This window comes from Notamacropus eugenii, chromosome 5, assembly GCF_028372415.1.
Source record: "Notamacropus eugenii isolate mMacEug1 chromosome 5, mMacEug1.pri_v2, whole genome shotgun sequence".
In the NCBI taxonomy this organism is placed as follows: Eukaryota; Metazoa; Chordata; class Mammalia; order Diprotodontia; family Macropodidae; genus Notamacropus; species Notamacropus eugenii.
Genome location: NC_092876.1, coordinates 230,240,361 through 230,256,951, shown reverse-complemented (window position 1 = coordinate 230,256,951; position 16,591 = coordinate 230,240,361). Strand labels below are relative to the sequence as shown.

General features: G+C 38.4%; 1 protein-coding gene across 2 annotated transcripts in view; it reads left to right on the top strand.

Annotated features, from left to right (window-relative positions):
- The window catches only part of ABCB11 (ATP binding cassette subfamily B member 11), a 115,945-nt gene extending 111,492 nt beyond the window's left edge, over positions 1 to 4,453 (top strand). For both annotated transcript variants that reach the window (XM_072612234.1, XM_072612235.1), the window contains exons 27-28: positions 237 to 383; positions 1,401 to 4,453. In XM_072612234.1, the coding sequence (XP_072468335.1) occupies positions 237 to 383; positions 1,401 to 1,601 (348 nt within the window). In that variant the 3' untranslated portion in view covers positions 1,602 to 4,453. The remainder of the gene's footprint in view (positions 1 to 236; positions 384 to 1,400) is intronic.
- Positions 4,454 to 16,591: the final 12,138 nt, after the last annotated feature.

The following is a 16,591-nucleotide window of genomic DNA, read 5'->3' as shown; positions in this document are numbered from 1 at the left end:
GTGCCAACTTCTGGACTTAGCAATGGGGATAAAAAGGCAAAACTGAAGGTCCATCCTGGGGTGGGAGTGGGGCCTACATACAAATAGGGATGACAACATATACACATACATACATAATAAATGAAAAATGGATAGAAGGCCACACCATGTGGTGGAGCTATTGCCAACTAGGGACATATAGAATGTAGCAACAGCAGCCCACTTCGTAACTCATTGCTTCATTTACTTTTTTTCAGAAATATGAAACTAATGTTGGAGCTCAGGGTTCCCAGCTCTCTCGGGGTCAAAAGCAACGTATCGCAATAGCTCGTGCCATCCTTCGGGATCCTAAAATACTGTTATTAGATGAGGCAACTTCCGCCTTAGATACAGAAAGTGAAAAGGTATGAATTTTCAAAGGAATATGGAAAGTGTTGTGATTTCGCCTATGTCTTTGGTTTTAGATGTGTTTGTAGCAAATATGCGTATTTTTCCATTTTCCCATTCTTCTACATTCCTTTTAAAAGGATGAAATACTTGTAGGTGGCACAGTGGATTGAGCATTGGGTCTGTAGTCAGGAAGACTCATCTTCCTGAATTCAACTCTAGCCTCAGACGCTAGCTGTGTGACCCTGGGCAAGTCACACGGTTTACCTCAATTTCCTCATTTATAAAATGAGATGGAGAAGGAGATGGCAAACCACTCCAGGATCTTTGCCAAGAAAACCTCAAATGGGACCACAAAGAGTCAGACACAGTTGAACAACAACGACAATTCTTAAAGTGATAGTTAAGAACAGTATTATTTTCAATATAGCTGTTTCAAATAGGTAAAAGTTCAATCATTAAAAAAGGCTTATTTGTAAAATTCTTTCAGGAACCCAAATGGAAATTTTCAAAGAATAATGATTATTATAACCCAAATTTTCTATTTTAAATTTTATCTTTTTTATTCTGGGTTTTTATTTTTAAGTAATAAGTTTTTTAATTAATGTGTCTTTTATCAAATTATATTTTATCTTTTTAAATTAATGAATATCTGTGTTCTCTCCCATCGAACATATTTTTTAAAAAACAAATTACTTAATATGTACATAGTCTAACAAAATAAATTTTCGTGTTAGTCATGTTTGAAAATGTGTATCATATTTCAAGTTCATTACTTCTCTGTCAGGAAGTGAGCAGATCTTTCTTTTATTTTTTCAAATTATATGAAGCAAGATTTAAACTCCGGTCTTCCTCACTCCAAGTCCATCACTCTACTCACTGCACTAAAGAACTATGTAAATTCTAGTGTGATGTTGGTAAGGCTACTCTCACCCTGTTCAGTCAGGCTTTTGTGGTATCGAGGCATGTATTGATTACAAGATGACACCTGGTACCATGTTCCTCCACTCAAGCTTTTGGTCTCTTGTTCACAGACAGTGCAAACAGCCTTGGATCAAGCCAGAGAAGGACGGACGTGCATTGTCATTGCCCATCGCTTGTCCACCATCCAACATTCAGATATCATAGCTGTTGTGTCACAAGGTGTTGTGATAGAAAAAGGAACTCACAATGAACTGATGGCCCAAGGTGGAGCATATTACAAACTCGTCACCACAGGAGCACCCATTAGTTGACTTTCTTCAAGAACTTTGTACATCTGAAATATAGGTTGCTTCTCCTGTCTTTTGAAAATGAAAAGAAAGAAGATCATAGTAGCACAAAATCTGAGAGTTGGAAGAGATTTTAGTGGCCCTCTGGTCCAGCACATACAGAAAAGGAATCATTGCCAACAAGATAGCCAAGAAGCGGTCATCCAGCCTCTTTGTGAAGACCCCAAACGAAGGGGAGCCCACCCTCTTTCTATGTAGCCCAATCCACTTATGGACAGTTCATTGTCAGGAAGGTTTCTCTAACATCAAACCTCAATTTGTCTCATTTCAATTCATACCCATTGCTTCTGGTTCTGTTCTCTCAGGTCAAACGGAACAAATTTAATCCTTTCTCCTTTTGATAACCCTTCAAATATCTGCTGACAGCTGCCCCCATCATCCTTTGCTTCTCCAAACTAAATTTGCCTAGCTCCTTCAGCCAATCCTCCTGTGATGTTATGAGATAAAAGAATGGTATATCAAAGATATATAGATATATCTTTTTTTCCAAATCATACTTATGAACAGGAAGGCTCTGACCTGTAGACTTAAAATGCAGAAATGAGTATGCTTCTGAATGGATATTCCTCACCCTAACCTGGGGAGCTCCCTAACTGGACATCCTCAGTGGAGGTCTTGTTATCACTATATTGAGAGATACTTTGAAAAAGTTTGTCTTTAGAGAGTATGTAATTTCAGAAATAGAGGGAGGGAAGAAACTGTGAAAAGCAGAAACAGCCTAGAGAAATTATAACCTGCCATGTAGGGTCAGCCTGCCTATGTGGTGGCTGACCAAAGTTATAGTCCCCCATGTTGTCTAGATATTTTCACTTTTCTATGTGACATCACTTGAAATTCCACCAGTTAGTAGTTCCTAAAGTAGTGTCCAAGCTTCCTTCTTTGAAGACATGATTATCCCTGGGAGATTTAGGGTCTATGCATTTATGAGCATAAATTCAATCATAATACTTTCCTTTCAACACCCAATCAAGATTACCTACACTGAGAAAATTGAAGCATTGATAACATGATCCAGTGGAAAGACTATTGTCTCTAGAATTAAAGAATCTGAATTCAAATTCTGACTCATGCTCACCAGCTATGTGACCTTGGACAAGTCATCTCACCTCCTTAAACCTTGATTTCCTCATTTGTAGAATGATGGGGTAGGATTCAGTGTTCTATGAGGTCTCTTCTAGCTCTAGAAGTGATGGTATGATTGAGAGGAAAAGGAATTATGAATAATGGAGCCCTTGGATTGGGGTGGGGAGAGAATACACTGGGGTAGGCTACTTGGACAGCACGAGATAACTGCAAATTTGAGGACAGTAACACTGGTATGGGAGAAGAGAAGTTTAAAAAAAAAAAGGAGAGAGGAGGAAAAAAATCTCATCTATTTCAAAACGTTTTCTGGAGTTCTCCTTATGCTAAAGAGAGGAATAGGAAACTCCCTACTTCCTCATACTGGTCTTTTGCTTCTGGACACCAAACTCACAGTGGTATTCTTAGTTCTAAAGTTTACTGACACATGGGCTAATTAGGTTTTAGTGAATAGGCATAGATTATTTATAGTATTTTCTCTTTAGGAAAATATGTTCCAAATTTCAAGCATCCAAATTACACATAAAATTTTGGAACACAGCAGGATGTTTAGGACCTAGTCTGATGACATTTGAAAGTCCTCTTGTGACCTTTCTGGCCTACCCTCCTCTATATCCTTCATACTTCTATCTATTCAAGACCCCAACCCTTTCCTCCATCCTCTCACTCTCCCCCAGCCTTTCCCCTTCTCTCATAGTCCCATTCAGGTTCCACCAACTCCACAAAGCCTTCTCTCTCTCTCCTCAAATTTCTCATAGTACTTTTCTTAGACCTCTCCTTTGCATTTATGTTCACTCTTGTTTCCCAATTTCTTGTATACATACTTTTTCTTCTATTAAATGGTTAGCTTTTTGAGAGCAGATGCTGTGTTATATCTACCTTTGTATCCAAGACCTTAGACATGGTACATACTTAATAAAAAATTTTTTTTAAAGGGAATTGTATTGGAGGGCACTGTACTTGTAGGTCAATGTATGAAGAAAAATAAAGGAAGCTAGTCCTGTGAGAAGAGCACAGAAGCGAACACATTACAGGATCCAAATGAAGAGTGTCCAAAGTCCTTAGTACAATTCCTTTGAAACACAGCTGAGCAGGTCCTGTGAAGGATTCCTTAGGAACAAGAGTGATGAGCCAATTCCATCATGCTCCAGGGTAGTTTCTCTCATTCTCTGCCATGGTAGGGCAATAATACCGTTGGTGCTCTTTATTCCCTGAATATGGTGAAATTTGAACTGGGGGTAGGGAAGGAGGGCAGGAAGAATGGGAGCAGGAAAGGAGTGCCAGAATTAGCTGACATTCTAGTTCCAAGAGGCTAAGAGTGATGATGTCCGCGTTTCCTGGTTCAGATTCTGGAAGGCTCTCTACCTACGCTAGTAGTCCTTCCTCTACCTGAGATACTTTTGTGCCTGAAACTGTCCCTGAAATACTGATCTTTCTCTCTGTTCAATCTCAGTCTTAAATAGATAATGACTCATTTTTTTTAATGGAGATTCATTAAAAAAAAAACAAAAAACAGCTGCTAGCCTAACCCACACATTACCTTTCTGCCTTCACCCCAGGAGATAAAATTTTGGTGGGTTTATGATTTCATACTTATAAATGCTCCTTCCAATGAGTAGATAAGAAGTTCCTTGAGGGCAAGAAATATCTTGTTTTTTTTCTTTGTATACTCAGTGCCTAGCACCATCACTGGTAAATGGTAGGCACTTAATAAAGGCATATGAGATTGAACTGAATCATAACTCTTTGCCTTTTTTACTCTGTGTGATAATTGTCCATATGTTTCTATAAATCTTCCACAGAGTATATACACCCAATGTATTGCACACCTTCTTCTAGCTATATTAATACTGTTTTCCAACTCAGGGTCTCTATCTTTTGCTTCTCGTTTTCGTTATTTAACTGACCCAGGTGTTTTTCTAGTCATACATGTTATTGACAATATATTTTAAGACACTTCTTGTATACATATCCACCATTGGTAACATACTTACAAATGTCTTATAAAAGACATTGTCCTTTGTTAGGAATTTTATTTCATTTGAGATTGTGGTGTTCCATAATTAGCTATCACATAATACCATTGACTAAGAGACGATGGAAGTCAGGTAAGTCATCTTTTACATTAGACTACTAGGATATGCAAGCCCGGATGTATTTGATGAGTCCCAAGTCTTCACGATCTGAGTGTTGTATAATGCCAAAATGTGTCCTCAGTCGCTGCTTCTAGTGTAAAGTGCTGCTTGCCAAACTTATGCAAGCAAAAGACCGTGCCAGCAACTGTGATCTAGTAAAAGCAACATTGCAAGTCGCTGTGGGACTAGAAGTCGCAAGATTCATTATATTGACCATTGTCAGAGTTGCTAAAATTATTTATTGCACATTAAGTATACCAACTTATGGTGAATCTTACAAATTTTTAATGAAAAAAATTTAATGTGGTATAATGTGGTGTAAGTATAATCTAAATACAATCTTCTAACAGGCAAATTGCTCTTTTGGAGGATATTAGTGTTACATTTTGGGAAGTGCACCAACTACCAAGACACTTGAATACAAATTAGCCCCCTAGGGAGGTAATTATGAACTGGCTGGCATTACAATGGCATGGAAATTCAGTGAGCAACTAACTTACTGTTCTAAGTCAAGTTCATTGAATTGCCTGACATATGGCAGATCTTACCACTCAGAAGAATATAAAATGAAATTAGCCATTTCATGAGTTTGTGCTACAGAAGAATTTGTAGATTTTACTCTTGATCCTTAGATAGCAGTAATCCTCATCACCTTACGCTTGGATCCATCCTCCATTCAGTGATCAGTGATTTTCCTAAACCACAGATCTGAACATGTCACACCCCTCTTGCCTCACTCAATAAACTCCAGTGGTTCCCTATGACCTCCAAGATCAAATATAAAATCCTCTGTTTATTGTTCAAAGTCCTTTATAACTTAGTCCCTACCCCCAACACACACACACACACACACACACACACACACACACACACACACACACACCCCTTTTCAGTCTTCTTACACCTTACTTTCCACCAAGTACTCTTCCATCCAGTAGCACTGGCCTCCTTACTGTTCCTTAAACAAGACACTCTATCTCTTGGCTCCAGGCATTTTCTCTGCTTGTCCCCCATGCTTACAATGTCCTCCTTCCTCATTTCTGTCCACTGGCTTCTCTGGCTCCCTTTAAATCCCAACCAAAATACCATCTTCTACAGGAAACATTTCCCAACCCCTCTTAATGTTAGTGCTTTTCCTGTTAAGATTATTTCCTATTTTTCCTGTATATAGCTTGTTTGTACATATTGGTTTACTTCTCTCCCCATTAGATTCTGAGTTCCTTGAGGGCAAGGGTTATCTTTTATCTCTTTTTGTATCTCCAATGAGCTCAACCAAAGTAGGAGTTCAGTAAATGTTCATTGACTCTTAATACCCCAATCCTTTTAAGAAGATTTTTCATCTCTGTTCTGTTGGAAGCTGACTCAAGAATTATCTACTTGTATGGAGGCAATTGAAATTCTTTAATCAATTCTGTTTCCCACCCTCATGATTCAAGCATGTGCCACCACTACTGACAGAACAAAGACAAATTCCAGACCCTTCCAAAATGGTGTATATGCAAAAAGGCAACACTGAAAGGTTCTGTCCTACCTAAGGAGGTCGTATGATTGACTCAAAAATTTGAATATTTCCTGTATCCTGAGAAAATGCTACTAGCTCCAGTATCAAAGAGACCCCATAACAACATTGTTATAATATGTCCAGGTATACCTATCACCCCCTTAAAAAAGAAAATCTTGCATTATTTCCAAAGTACTCTCCATCTATGGAAGGTGATTTGATTAGCCTCCCTTGACTCAATTAACCTTTTGCCTTTTTTTCTTTCAAAAAGGCTGTCTGTAACTGTCAGTGAGCTTGGGATAATGATGACTTTCAAAGGAATATATTCATGCCTTATCATCAGTTTCATTCACTACTTTCTGTGGTACCAAGTATTTAGAGAATAATTTTATTAAGTCATAAAACTGAGGGATAAAAATATAATAGGTTGGATAAGGAGGACCTGACCTTTCATAAAGAAGAAATTTCTATATATTGATTTAAACTAAATATTCTCTAATTTGTAATGGAATCAATGTGGGGAGGATTGGTTCTTTGATTGGTTTTATTAGTGGAAAAAGTATACTTTATTTGCCTTAGGTAGAGGCTAACTTGGAAGTGTTTTTTCCTCTCTTCTGCTTATGGCTAATTCATTCTATGGCGAGATTTTGTCTCTTGCCTTCCATTCGACCTTGAGGGTGGCAGTTGAGTGACCTCTGGGGAGGATAAGAAAGAATATCTGAGAATGAAGTGAGCAGAACCAGAAGAGCATTGTTATAGCCACGTTGTACGATGACTAACTTTAATAGACTTAGCTCTTCTCAGCAATGCATGGATCTAAGACAACTCCGAAAGACTCACAGTGGAAAATGCTATCCATATCCCGAGAAAGAACTAGGAGGCTGAATGCAGATGGAAACATACAATTTGCTCGCTTTGTTGATGTTGTTCGTATATTCTTTCTTGTGGTTCTTCCCATTGGTTCTAATTCTTCTTTATAACATGACTAAGGTAAAAGTATGTTTAATATGAAGTATATGTAAAGCCTATGTTAGCTTTCATGATGGGTTGGGGAAGGGACAGGGGAGGGAGGAGGAGAAAATTTAAAACTCAAAATCTTACAGAAGTGAATGTTGAAAAATAAAAATAAATTTTAAAAAAAAGAGCTGACTATATTATGTTCCTGAGCTACATGGGGTATTCCTAGAATTGACCTGTAATTTCTATAAGGTGAGTTACCCTGATTGGACTGGCAAATGGACCCTTGAGTCTCCTTTCCCATGTCAATTAAAAAAAGGGGGATGTGGAATTTTGTATAAACTCCTAAAATGTAAGGAACTGTGGGTATAGGATCTACATTCCCATGTAAGCATCTCACACCTCTCATGAGGGCATGTGGGCACTTATATACTCATTGCGTTGGCTCATTCTCCCTAACCTGCTCTCATACTGAAAGGTCTGGGTTCCTAGAGAATATAGGTATACTCAAATTCTCTCAAAGTTCTAGGATAACCTACACAGGAAATGCACTCCCCTTATTCCTCATTTTAGTTACTGAATATCCACCATTGTACTTCTATTTACAAAAACCAGCCACTCACAACGAGACTTTAGAGCTTAGATAAAATGATTTACTTAGCCAAAAAAATTAATAATATCACAGATATTCATATATTAAAGTCAATACATAAATAATAAAAATACATCATAATCCACACATAAAAATTCTTCATACTCTCTCACCAATGCACTCAGCATCTGTGGGAGAGAGTGGGCACACAATTAAGAAGAATCTGGCAGGGAAGCACATGAGGGAGGAAAAAAATGTGTTCAGGGCAGCCTATAACAATGGACTGTTTCTTTTGGGAATATCTCCATACCATGAAACCTCCTCTCTGCTACCTGCTTGTCTGCTAGTCCTCACTGCTCTGTAGCAGGGCAAATTCTGGTTTTTTTTGTGCATACAAGATAATGTAGTATTCACAAGCTTGCTCAATTTGGAAGCATTCTTGCTTTTTGAAAATGCTGCCTCTTGATTTGAATTGCATTTTCTTTAAGTAAGAGACTGCAAAGCTCATCAAGCCTTTTATCTCTGGGTGCTACAGGCCGACCTGACCAGAGCTTCTCAAACTGTTATGCTGTTAAATCAGAATGAAGCTTATAGCAAACAGCTTAGGCTGACTCTAAACAAGACAAACCAGCCTAGCCTGCTCTTGCACATCAACAGCAGTACCTGTCTCTCCTATTTTGGTTTTTTCCTGTCAAACCAGAAGGGGTCAGCAAAGAGCTACTGGCACTAGAGCCACATTTGGGACTGAAACTCTTGTCTAATGAGGTTGAATTTGTCTTCAACCCATCAGAAATCATACAACTGAAGCCTGTCAGCTGACTACTGCTGTTGGTGATCTTTTCAAATAACTGGCAAAAACTGTCTTTTTTAAAAAAAAGACTTCCTGCCATTTCTTCAGTTTTGACAGCCTCAGACTATACCTCCAATATCTTTCAATGGTTCAAATTAGTCTCCTGGTTCTCAGTGACTCATCTTTCACTTAAAAAATAGCAACTCACAAATTTCTTCCAAGAAATCAACTTTCTTTTTTAAAAAAAAAAATCGTACATCAGTGTCCAGATGATTTCTCATTCTGTTAAGTCTTAAAAATATATAGAGTAAACTAAAGGACCATGATATCATATAAATCCAAATTCTCAGCATTATCTCATTTTCTGTCCTTGAAACTATTTCTTTGTACTAAGTTTTTAATTTAAAAAAATTTCTCTTCCCTGTCTCAACTTCCTACAACTTTTATAAGATGATTAGTCTTTATATTCACGCCATAATTTACTTTCGATCCCAAACTGTTCAAATCCCATTGGACACTATCTCTTCATATACATATTTTAGCAGTTTTTACTAAATTATTTTTCTCCTGTCAGGACACAAATTTCTGTGAAGTTGGATTCAGTCAAAGGGTGGCACCTGAGTATGTAGAGAGCCACATGTGGCCTCAAGGCTGGGTTCCCCACCTAGTGTGGATGCTTAGGGAACACATAACTGCTACTATTTGCACTGTGAGGTGGAAGAAGAAATAGTTTGGTTCCATTTGGCCCTTGAGGGCAGAATTAAGAGTAATGAGTGAAGTTGCAAAGAGGCAAATTTATATTTGACATAGAGAAAAACTTCCTAAGAAGTACAGCTATCTGAAAGTAGAGTGGTTTGGCTGACTCAGGAGCTAGTGGACTCCCTGATTCAAGGTGTTTAAGAAGAGGCTTTATGAATGACCCCTTGAGAAGTATGTTGAAGAAAGGATTCTCAGTCATGTTTGGGTTGAACTACATAGCCTCTGGCATTCCTTTTCAATTTAGATATTCTGTGAGCCTGAATTTCCCATTAGAGACTCTGCCTATCAGAAAATCCTCATAAAATCATCACCTAGCCCATGTTTCTTAATTTTCTCTTAGTTATATTCAGGGGTATTCTGATAAATTTCAAACAATTGAGTGTATGACAAAAAGTGGAGAGAATGCACAGTTTTAAGCTGAAGCTGATTTGAGTTGGTTTCAGCACACTTCAAGAAGTACTAGATAGTATTTCCTGTGAACGCAGAATGCAGCTGTTTTCCATAACTGCAAGAGAGGTAGGAGAGATGATAGATCATAAATTTGGTCAATGTTTCCAAGTATACCTAGAGTATACTACAAAGTAAACTGGGCTCACACCCATCTTTTCTAATTTATCAGATACCAAAAATTGCTTAATGAACGCTTTCACCAGTACCTAATACGTGAATATGCAAGACAGTACTTTAAACCATCCTCTGAATACAATTCAAATTTCTTTCACACTTTCCTCAATTAAAGGCCCAATTAATCGAAATGAATGGAATGTAAATAAGGCAATACACATGATCATCATCTAATTAGCACTGGCCAGCATCGCATAGTAATATGTTCATTAGCAAGTTGTAGACTCCTAAGGTCCATAATGAGTAATCAGAGGGTACATACAATGGCTCTGTAACATTCCAAATACACCATTCAACCCAATAAACCAGACCTAAGACCATCTGAACAATAAATGAAAAAAAAATTGAATGTCAGTCCAGCTGGCGGATTTGCAGTTAACAGCTTCCTCCTTCCTGCAGGAGACACTAAAATTTAGGAGCAGCTCATTTCTCAGGCATGGACAGAAAAGCCAGAATAACTGGACACCCAAATGAAGGCATTCCCACAGATACATGGTATAAATATGCAATTATTTGGAAAGATGATAGGGTGAAAACAGCATCAACAACGCACTGCTGTCCTTTTGATTGATAATAAAGATTTCTTGGGCACAAAATGAAAAGGATAGATGGACAAGGCTCTCTTATGAACTGTCATGGAAGATGGGAAATCAAATTTTCATTTAAATGTAAAATTTTAACAGGCTAAGGGTGGGAGTATTGAGATAAGAATTTGATTATGGGTCACATTTGCAGGAGTGAGAAGCATATTTAGCCATTATTAATAAAAGTCCTGAAACAAAGGAATAAGGGGAATGATACAATACTACAGTTTTATCTCCATGATGCTTCTTGGGCCTTCAGATATGATTTTCATATCTTTGGGGAAATATCATTGAATATAATCTTCTTTTCCTCCTCCTCCTCTTCCTCCTCCTTCTTCTCTTTGTTTTTCTTGTTCTTTTCTTTCTTTTCTCAAAGACCACAAAATGTGAATTTGACTAGTAAGATACTACTTGCAATTTAAATCCATCTTGGGGGCTTCCCCGAGTATCGTACATATCTCCCTTTAAAGGTGTGTCCCCTTTAATAGGATACCAGATATGTCTCTTTGCTTACTTTAGGATTATAAAGATAGTTAAAGAAGAAAGGCTAGGATTCTATTGGTAGAGCTCTAACAGGAGTGTGGCCAGAGTTTACTGAGACAGAACTAGATAGGAGGAATTGAGAAGTTATGCATAGTGACAAGGGTAGGTTCACTTAGCACCACTCTGTGGTCTAGTAGAAAGAGCACTGGTTTTGAAGTCAGAGGAATGGATTTCACATCCTACTTCCATGCATCCTACCTAGGTACATTGAGCCATGGGGGCCTCAGCTATCTATCTCACCCATAAAAGAAAAGGATTGGACAAAATAGTTTCTGAATTCTCCTCTAGCTTCAAATCTGCATTCATCTGAGCCTACCTTCCTGAGCAGCTGTGCCTAGGCTAGCTAAATGGCAAAGATGAAAAACAATAAAAGGAAAAGTGATGACAAACACAAGGAGTTCATATGTCATAGGATGATATGAGGTAGGTTTTTTTTTGTTTTTTGTTTTTTAGTTGTTTGGAACTCTCTTAGCATCTCCATGCATCAATTTTTTCAATCTATAAAATGCAGATACAAATTGTTGCAATACGTTTCAAAGATTTATAAGATTTATAAGAAGTTATAGGCTCTGTGGATGTTCCCTTAAGTCCCAAATAATTTATTAAAGCAGTAGTTTTTAATAAGAGTATTCTTTTTAAATGTGTATGGTCTTGTCGGGGAAATAGTAATAATAACTAACAATTTTAAAAGTAATCCCCAAACTCTAAAATGTGTTCTTTAAACTTTGAAAACAGGGAAAAGCAGTAAGGGAAATGGGAATTGTAAGAGTCATTCCTAAATGGTTTATTAACCATGACCTGGGTGTGAAAGCAAAAAAACATGAGGCCCTAAAACAGGGGTTCTTAACCTCAACTTTGCACTTAAAAAAAATTTGGATAAGTATATTTCAATAGAATTCATCTTCTTTATAGTCCTATGTATTGTATTTTACATATTTAAAAATCTCATTGTGAAAAAGGCTCTGTACACTTCATCAAACTGCCAAAGGAATGTGTTGCACAAAATAGGTTAACATGGAGTATTTATCTAAAGTTCTCCCCAGTATTGTCTACTGCTTCTTCTTAGAGCAAGCTAAGGAGGTCTCTCCTTTTAGCTCCTTCAAAAAACATACAAAACAGAAACTACCAGAAGAAAGGGATGTATTGGATTGGGGAACAGTAGAGATAAGTATAGATGGATTCAATATGAGACTGTAGTGTAGCTGGAAGAGTGCTGGTCTTCCCTCAGTTCATTGCCTCCAATTCCTCTTGTATACATTTTGTTCATTGCCAGGCCTAGAGGCCTGAGGGCTACCCGAGTCTTACCTTACCTGTCCCAGGTCTTCGGCTGGCCAAACCGGATAAACGTATGAGAGAAGAGACTTTCCGGAGTCGAACAAGGGTTAGGCTTTATTCAGGGTCCTGGTTACATGTGCAGGGGGAGCTCTTCCTTAGGAGGGAGAGAGAAATCTCCCAAGGAGGCAAAGATCTTACGGTAAGAGATTGGAAGTAGAAGTGTAAGTGGGGAGAGAGGGGGAGGGGAGAGCGAAGAGAGGAAAAACGGAGCCTTCTGTCCTGTCAGGGCCCCTCAGCACTAAGATAGCCTTCAGGCTTTCCTGACCCTAATTAAGCTCTCCAGCCGTGTAGTTTGCACCTGAATACCGTGCCTGTTAGATAACAATAGGTGTGCCCAGATCCGGGACAGTCTCGAGGGCGGGGATGCTCCTCCCATCACGTTTCTCACGGGAAGAGGCGGAAATACACGAGATAGCTCGGTCTCACTCCTCGATTCCCTGGTGTTTCATGGGGGGCCTCATGAGAACTCTAAGATTTAGAAGTTCCCACCTTTACCCGCCCGAGACTGTCCACATGGAATTGAGCTTCCACCCCCAACAGTTCATATATAGTTTGCATGCTGTCTTCCCCACTAGACTGTGTACACTCTGAGAGCAAGGACTGTCTTTTGCCTTTTTTTTTATCTCTAGCACTTAGCACAATGCCTGGCACATAATTGGCACTTAATGAATGTTTATAATAAATGACTGACTGGATGAGAAGAGCTGATGTCAAATCCAATTTCTGATGTTAACTATCTATGTGCCTTGGACAGCTTAGCCTCATGAGACCTCATTGACCTTTTATGGTTACTCTTGTGTCACTTCAGTTGTGTCTGATTCTCTGTGACCTCATTTGGAGTTTTCTTGGCAGGGATACTGGAGTGGTTTGCCATTTCCTTCTGCAACCCATTTTACAGACAAGGAAACTTAGGCAAAGACAGTTAAGTGACTTGCCCAGGGTCACACAGCTAATAAGTGTCTGAGGCTGGATTTAAACTCATGAAGATGAGTCTTCCTAATTCCAAGCCCTACTTCATTTATAAAATTAACCCAATTCTCTTGGAGACTGCCTTGACTTCTTTCTGGGTTATAGGCCAGGGTTTCCTGTTATAACTGCCTCATTATACAGCATGTCTCAAAAGTCTTTATGTAGTTTTAAGCAATACCTTTAAGCAAACCGTGTGTGTGTGTGTGTGTGTGTGTGTGTGTGTGTGTGTGTGCGCGTGCTTCAAATTTCCTGAAGTGGCTGATTCCCTCAATGCCATCAACATTGGATAATATGCTTTAGGGTCTGTGTGGAGGCCAACACTACAGCATCCTCAGGACCACAGCACTACTAATAAGGCAGGGCACGTCATAATGGCATGCAATATTACCTCATTAAATTGGAGTTCACTGATTTGGAATTTATAGTGTCTGGGACCAGACAAGGGCTGGGCTAAAGCTTTCTTTTGTTTAATAAATGAGCAGTCCAGATAAATAGTTATCAGAACTAACTTACAATTTAGTATTCAGGACAAGCTTCAGTCCAAGGCAAGTATAATGAATTTGCCCCAAAATCAACTTTTTTAAAATAAATTCAATTGGTGGGGGAAGACTCTAAAACCTCAAGAACCTTCTCTGGGGAAGAGAGAAGACAATTTAGAAAGAACTTTAAAAAGAGGTTGCTGTTTCATACTTAATCCAATTATTCTTGATAAGTGCTAAGTTCATTTGTTTCTAGCTGTTAAGGAGTATAAATGCTGTCAGTGTTCTCTAAATATAGATGTCCTGAGTTGAGTCAAAGATCCAGTTCCCTGACCTATTTTAAGATCTGGCACCTGAGAAAGATTGAGAGTGGGATGGGGGGGTAGTTAAAATATTTAAGAAAAGGATGTATTTACAATCAAATGCTTTCAGAAACATTATTTACAAACAATTCTTACACAAATCAATATTTCTTTTTAAATCCATTGTTTAAGGGTATCTGCCAGGCAGTATTTTGAATGAATGAGTGAATTTTGTTAACATAATTTGAATTACAGAAGACACACGAAAATAACAAAGCCACTTTGAAAATGTTATTTAATTTGGACAGGCCTTCCTGGCTGGGGTGAATGGTCCTAATGAGTTTGGACGATGACCCTGCAGTAACCCTTCTTTCACAAAGAAAAGTTGAATAGAAATTGAATAAGATTTACAGTATGATCAGAACATGAAAACATTGTTCATCCTGCCAGTGTGTCCTGATTTATAAGAAGACAGAATGATAGAATTGTATATAGAGAGAAGGATCAAAGGAGCATAGGTTGTTCCTATTGGAGAAATGTTGGAGGGGACAAGTGTGAAAGGGAGCCATATGTAGGCAGAGGGGAGTGAGCTTTCTTTAAAGGTCTGCGAACTACTGAAGGATATTGGTCATGTAGGCAATGAGAGACTATGGAAGTTTAAGATAAAGTCTGGATCTGAGAAAATGTTGAGTCTGTGTATCCAAACAGCCACAAGTATCAACCAGAAGTTTGACTCCATTGTCAAGGGGAGGTAAATGTTTGCGTTTCCATCATGGGTGACAAGAACTGCCAATCTCAGTTATTTTGTGTGATCCACTCTCCACTTGTATGTGTGCTCAATAGAGCTGGTAATAGAACATTCATAGCAGGAAAATTAGTTCCTCTCTCCCATCAGCCAACAATGTAAATTTGTAGAGTGTACAGCCAAAATCAATGCTCCCCTTGACAAGCCCATCCTCTGGGCATTTTTTCTGCATCCTCATAAATAGTCTCAGAGTAGTCATGCCCTGAGGCATGGTGACTGCAATTCTGGCTTTATTCTCTTTTCAATGGCATGTTTCAGAATATATCTTTAAAGTTTTTAATGGGGAAAAAATGACACATTTTGAGCCAAAGGAAAACTGCCCTTCCATCTCAGATATCCTGTTTCAATAAAAAGTTCAGAAACTTCCCCTTTCAGAACAGAAGGCAATTCCAAGGCTCTTGAACAAACCTCCAGAACCATAGTCATTTGATTGTCTCTGCCTTTTAGACTAGTCTCTTCTGCATTACCAAAAGTCACAGCTGGGATCACCATCATACATAGCAAAGACCAGTACAATAATTAGTCCCCATCTTTGACCAAGCCTTTCCCTAATCTGACACAAACTGCAATTTCATGTGATAGAGCAGAACGTGGGAACTCTCAGTTCTTAGAATTTGATCTTGTGATGTTTTGAGCCTGACAGATACTTCTTGAAGCTGCTGCTGATTTTATACATTTTCAATCAGCAATTTTCTGCAATCACTCTCATATTTCTAGCACAAGAAACCACTAATGACAGCTACCACATAAGTAAATGGCATGTGTAAGTGTCCCTTGACAGCTTAAGTATCTCTTCTGGATGGGATGTACTTCATCAACTACTATCATTTTCAGCACCAAGATAGTCTTAGATAATCCATCTGTAAAAATGGCACTTCAAGGTCTAGAAATAAAAAGGACTGAACTAGGTGTTAGGGGGACTCAGGTCCTAATTTCAGCTTGGTTGTTCACTCACTTGGGGTAAAACTTTGCCTCAGCTTCCCCCACTATAAAAGAAAAGATGCTGTCCCCATCTAGCTCACATGAAAAGGACAAAGAGAATCTATCAATATGCTTTAAGTTTCTTTCAAGGAAATGTATGACATCATCATCATCATATTTATATAGCATTTAAGGTTTGCAAAATTCTTTACATATATGATCTCATTTAATCATGAAGCTCAAGGCATATTTGTATATCATACTAAATATTTTTATCATCATATATTTCAATTCATACATCAAGGCCTCTCAGAGCAAAAACTGGGTTGTGTCTCTTAGAAACAGATTACAGATTCAGTTGCTGTTGTTTCACAAAAATTAACCTTTGTAGTTAATTCAAGGCACTACCAGAACTCCAATAATGCAGTGCTTCATCAGACAGCTTGTAAATGTCACTGTTTTTGTTTTGATGTGTCAAGAGAACTCCTGCTTAGCCCTGTTTAAGTGAGACTTCTGAATCCACCTGTCCCTCCAAAGGAAGTAACTCCATTCTCCTTGCTTCAGCAATAGCAGCTTCC